The 5,904-nt window shown below is 32.8% G+C and overlaps 2 protein-coding genes across 2 annotated transcripts; one reads left to right on the top strand and one right to left on the bottom strand.

The window, feature by feature from the left end:
• Nucleotides 1–1,378: 1,378 nt before the first annotated feature.
• Nucleotides 1,379–4,001, top strand: LOC107821558 (bidirectional sugar transporter SWEET2-like). Its single transcript, XM_016647985.2, has 7 exons — nt 1,379–1,532; nt 2,346–2,382; nt 2,484–2,700; nt 2,813–2,971; nt 3,073–3,192; nt 3,366–3,537; nt 3,697–4,001. The coding sequence occupies exons 1-6, from the start codon at nt 1,472–1,474 to the stop codon at nt 3,477–3,479; spliced, it is 708 nt and encodes a 235-aa protein (XP_016503471.1). The 5' UTR covers nt 1,379–1,471; the 3' UTR covers nt 3,480–3,537; nt 3,697–4,001.
• Nucleotides 4,002–4,253: 252 nt separating this feature from the next.
• On the bottom strand, nt 4,254–4,857 carry LOC107821557 (uncharacterized). Its single transcript, XM_016647984.2, has one exon. The coding sequence runs from the start codon at nt 4,827–4,829 to the stop codon at nt 4,353–4,355; it is 477 nt and encodes a 158-aa protein (XP_016503470.2). The 5' UTR covers nt 4,830–4,857; the 3' UTR covers nt 4,254–4,352.
• Nucleotides 4,858–5,904: the final 1,047 nt, after the last annotated feature.

A 5,904-nucleotide genomic window follows, 5' to 3' on the forward strand; every position in this document is an offset into this window, starting at 1 on the left:
GTGCTTTGCCATAAATACGAGTTATTATTTCGCTTTATGGCTATTTTTAGGTCCCAATGACACCAATGAAAATGGTGCAAGAATAAAATTATCACTACGAGAATTGAGAAAATATTAGCTGTTTTTCGTGTAGTGTTTCTTAATATCTAATGATTATCTATAATTATCTAGACGGTTTAAATTTTAAGGTTATTTACATATAATTCAAATAACTCAGATATCTAATATGGTTAATATCAAAAATCAAAATGGAGTCATACTGTGAAAAAAAAAATCACTGGCTGAAGATTTTTTTAAAATTTTTAGATAGCCGACTAAAATGAGTTTTGAATTAAGGATAATATTTTCACTTATATTATTATAAAAATAATTATTATTGAAAAATAAAGTTTTAGAAACTGAAATTTTAAAATCGAAATATTTTTTGTAAGATATCAACACACCAAATAAGAGTTCAAGTAGTAGTAAAAGAGTCAAGTCGTATCCAAAGAGCCCTTCATAGTCTCAACCTTTAATTGTTTTGCCATAAATATGAATTATTATTTTACTTCCTGACTATTTTTAGGATCCAATGACACCGGCGAGAATTGTACCAAAAAAGAAATGTATAATTATAACTAGGAGATTTGAGAAATGATTAATTTTTTTCATGTAGTGTTTCTTAATTAATATTCAATGATTATCTATATTTGTCGAGAAGGTTTAAAATTTAAGATTATTTACATATAATCCAAATAACTCAAATATTTGACATGGTTAGTGTCCGCGCGGGTACTAATACTAGTAGTTATAGTTATAGTATAGAAAAATTTACGCGATGGATCGCTAATCTCTCTATTACATTTCTACCATTAGTCTTTTCTCGTGTAAAGAAAATATGAAACTTATATTAAGTTTCTTCTTTAAATAATTTTAGGATTAGTTCAATGATTTTAATGAAAATTGTGTTTATTCATAATTTTATATTGAACACATCAATTCCTTGTTATTAATTTCAAATACTTCAAAATATTTTTAGCATTTATAGCATGATTGATCAAGTTTCTTTTCAGTCAAAAATATTTTTTTGGGCTAAAACTGCTTTTTGCCCAAAGTTAAAGACATTTTTATAAGCTTTTAGAGGGGAAAAAAAGAATTTTTGAGTAGAAATAGAAATAGTTTTTGATAAGTAGAAAAAGTAGTTTTTTTTTTGAAAAATGTTTTTTTGAAAAATACTTTTAAGAAAATATATTTAGAAGTACTTTTTAAAAATTTAGCCAAATAATAATTGTTGCTCTATTTTAATTTTTTTTTTTTTAAAAGCTGATTTTTAAGCTTGACCAAATAGTCAATTAATGTTTGTCAAGAAATTTTAATGCAAGTGGGTTCTTTAACATCTAAGCTTTAAAGTACAGCGTTACAGAAGAAAACAAGTCGTTGGCCTTTTCTTCTTGGAGTTTAAAGATTAAAGTGTTTGGGGTGTCAAAATTTGATGGTTCCTTTGGCTTCGTCTCAAACTCTGGAAATTTGTAAAGATGCAGCTGGAATCGCCGGTACACCTCAGTTTCTCTCTGTATTACACTCCTTTTTTCATATAGATTTGGGCTTGTATTTTTTTGTGGGTTTCTGCAAACATCTTCGTGCAATTAGAAGACAGTCCTGAATTTTATCAATGGAACTAGTTTTCTTCTTTGACAAAATGATCTTACTTTCTGGAAAATAAATTAAGCTAGCTAAGCAAACAACTATTTTTAACTCTGCTAATGAAGATTGAAGGGCATACTTACTTTCTGAATTTTATATAGTTACGTTCTGAATTCAATATAGTTATGTTTTGGGTAAATAACTCATTATTTAACCAAGTGCACCATTCAGCTTTTGTGGAGCATGGGTGCCATCAGAAAATAATTGACTAATTCCAGAAAAATACATACATGAAATATCTAGTTTGGTGGAGAGTCCATGGTTCACTTACCCCATAAATTAGCTTATAAATCCACCCATGTATAGAACTAGCATAACTTAATTTGATAGTTGGGCAAACAGTTGTAGACCTCAAATAGTGTCCAACTTTTAGGCCTAGAGCAATTTTAGAAGCTCCATTTGAGCTAAAACTTGTTCAGATTAAACTCTTGATGAAGTGTTTTTCATGTTAAAAACAAAATTGCTCAAACACATTGGAGTCCTATGCTCTGCCTTAAAATGATATAGATTGTAAAGGAACAGTGAGATAATACCCTTTATTTCTTAGGTCATTCTTTAGTTGCGTAATTTTTCCCTTTTTTGCTAAATGAGGTTAGCAAAATTATTCTTGAGCTTTGTAGTGACTCAAGAGAAAAATTAACCATCTTGGCTGCTCGTTGCAGGGAACATCTTTGCTTTTGGGTTGTTCCTGTCTCCAATGTAAGTTTTAAGCTTTGCATAGTTCGTTTTGCTTTACCGCACTTCCATAATATTGAACAACTTCTTTCCCATAATCTGTTACATTTTATCTTTACTCTCAGACCTACATTCAGGAGAATAATGAGAAATCAATCAACCGAACAGTTCTCGGGGTTGCCATACATATATGGGCTCTTGAACTGCTTGATCTGTGCTTGGTACGGCACACCTCTTGTATCTCCTGACAATTTGTTGGTAACAACAGTCAATTCAGTTGGTGCTGTTTTTCAACTTGCCTACATTGTACTTTTTGTAATGCATACAGAGAAAGAGAAAAAGGTTAATAATCCTCTTTTGTATTTTGATTTAAAGCAGTTCCACAAATTTTCAGATGTTCCACTTGTTCATTAAGTAACCTTTTAAATTGTATGCCCATCAATGTTGTTTGTAGTTCAGGATGCTGGGATGCATACTCACAGTCTTTGGCCTATTTGCAATTATTGTAATTGGAAGCTTGCTTATACTTGACCTTCAACTCCGGCGCATCATTATTGGCTCCCTGAGTTGTGCTTCCCTCATATCAATGTTTGCCTCCCCACTGTTTATTATTGTATGTCTGATAGTTGACATTCGGATTCTCTACGAATATTTCTATCAAGTTCTTATTCTCTAATGCTTTTCTGCCGATTCACTGACTAACTCGTCTTCCAGAATCTGGTGATCAGGACCAGGAGCGTCGAATTCATGCCATTTTACCTGTCCCTCTCCACCTTCCTAATGAGTGCCTCTTTCTTTTTGTATGGAACTTTCAGTTTTGATCTGTTTATATATGTGAGTTTCTTTCTCCTCTTACATTATACCGGGGGTTAAAGAAAAAGAGGGATGCCAACCTGCTTCCCCTAGTATATTAGGGCAAGATAGACTCAATTATTTTTATAAAAAATGCAAATGTCTTACCCTATTTCTCTTGCCTGTCTTACGAACTGGCTCTACTTGAATTTCAGGTGCCAAATGGCATTGGAACACTTTTAGGAGTCGTACAATTGCTTTTATATGCATATTACAAAAATTCTTCAACGGGAGACTCTACTGAACACTTAGTAGTGTCTTATTCATGATTCGTGAACTACATATTAAAAAGAAAGTGGTGTCTTATCCGTTCACCTACGCAGAAAGGTAAATGCTCGATCCCTTTAGCATCTGTTTTATCCAGAAGATTCTATTACTAATCATCTCCAAATGTGCATTTTGTGAACATATATCTCTCTTTCTCAAGCTCTTAAATAAGGAGTATACTTTTAATTTGTGCAAATCCCTTTATTTTGTCTGTCCTAGGTGAGAATAAGTGCTCGCCGGATTGTATGGAGAATGGTGGGAAGCCAAGCGCAAGCTGACTGCAGTTTCCTAGTCATTGGACGCCTTCGACTACACCTGGTTCCTGAATAGTATCTGTTTTCTGCATATATTCTGCTAAATTGAAACAGGAGAACTTTGTGTGGATCCACAATGCACGTTTTCTTTATCTTGTTCCTGTTTTCCTTTTCAAACTCATTCTTCTGATATGGATGGAATGAAGATGTAGAATTACTTCAAAACAAAGTAATTCATGGTATAACATATAATTGCGATTGAATTTGTACGTTCTTTGTTCTACACTAGACATAGTGCTAACGAAGCTGGTATATTATCTATTTTACTAACTCTCATTAATAATAGACTAGACTCGGTGTATTACTCAGTTCTAAAGAAGCTGTTGAATGAAAATCCCGAGATTGCTAAGTGTATTACTCAGTGTGTGTGTGTTTGCATTTGTTTGAAGCCTCTTGTTAAAGTTCCTGGCTCCGCCACTACTTATATGTATGCTTTCAAAGCTAGCAATGGAAACTGAAATATATGAGAAAATGCAAATGCTTCAGGATCACTAGTATTAGTTGTTTTTCTGATGTGTTGCCTTTAATCATTTTATGTTTACCTGATGATAGTTGAATCCATTATCGGCCTGGCGAAGTGGCCCGGCCTCTCTCATCATAGAGGATAAGTCCACTGAACTTTGGTAGCTCACACTTTTCACCCATTAGTATAGGCCTTTGCCACATAGGTGAATTTGAACCGTGACTCTGCTGCATCCCAAAATCAACTTCAAGCTGACCTGGACTAACGAGCAATGGTGGAAGCTTCTCTTTCTGGCTCCACCGTACAGTGCTCGTTAGCGCCTCCTTCACCGAACCCAACTCTTCACGTGGCTCCGAACAGTCTATGTTTGTTGAGTCATCCATGCACCGTTCTTCATCTTCTGGTCTCTTTCTTGCAATATTTCTCCTGAAAGCAGCAATAATGCAGGTTCCAATAACTAAGGAACAGGTGCACATTACCAATACTGCAACAGCTCCTTGGGTTGATATTCTCCATTTGTCTTCTACATTCCAAACTGCTTCCATTGTTTTTCCAGTAGGTGTCAGAAAATCCATGAAAGTCGCAACACTTAATAGGATGGAATAAGAGAATACGTCTCCATATATTTGGATGGCAAAACTAGACGTTGGTTTGGACTATTGCTAGAACTAGGCGTTTAGTGAGGTTCACCGACAGTTTGGTGCCTGAAAAAATATATTACGTGTGGGTCGTCCATTGAATAATTTGCCATTAGCCGTTAGCATAACTCATCGTTTTGGATGGACTATTAGCCCTTCCCAGGACTGCAGATTGTTATATTTGTCTCTGACTATTCCCAATAGATAGGAGGAATACAGAAGATACGGATAAACCCCGTCAAATCGATAATCCGAGTCATATCAGAAAAAAATCCGATTATGATTTGGTTTGGTGTTGGAAAAAATAAGTAAAAATGATATTGTACAGGTAAAAATAATAGCCGAAAAAATGTAAAAAATTTGTATATTTTTTGTATATATATACATTTTGTATGTTATATATAAATATTAGTATACAAATTGTATACACTTTTTCGGCTACCAGATGTAAATAATTTTTGGCCCGGCTAAAAGTGATAATACCCCAAAAATAACTTGACCATAATTGGTTTGATTTGGTTTTAACTAAAAAAAATCAAACCGAAACCAAATCAACCCGAAAATTACATGTATACAAGTTTTAAAATATTTTATAAATAAAATTTTATATTATAATGTAATTTATAAATATTTTTAAAACTTTTTCATAGTTCTCCTTTTTAACGTATTATTTCATGCTCGGACTTCGAATTTTTAAATGGTCCATTTTATAATCTATTAGTATTAGTAACTCAAATAAAGTCCGAAGCAAAACTAAGTCAATATAATACTAACAAAAGAAATTCCACTCAATATTAGGAATGATAAGTGTTGATATCTATTTTTTAGTTTTGCATTTGTTTAGACACTAAAATTGCGCGACTTCTTTATTTTTTTATTGTTTAGTTATGTAATTAATATTTAGAACTTGTTAGTCGTATTTAATTTAGCATGACTTACTACTTTTAGATTATGTTCAGTTTATTATGACTTATTAATTAGCAAAATTTGTTCTATAGGATTTTATTATTTT

Source organism: Nicotiana tabacum, chromosome 10, assembly GCF_000715075.1.
Source record: "Nicotiana tabacum cultivar K326 chromosome 10, ASM71507v2, whole genome shotgun sequence".
Lineage (NCBI taxonomy): Eukaryota > Viridiplantae > Streptophyta > Magnoliopsida > Solanales > Solanaceae > Nicotiana > Nicotiana tabacum.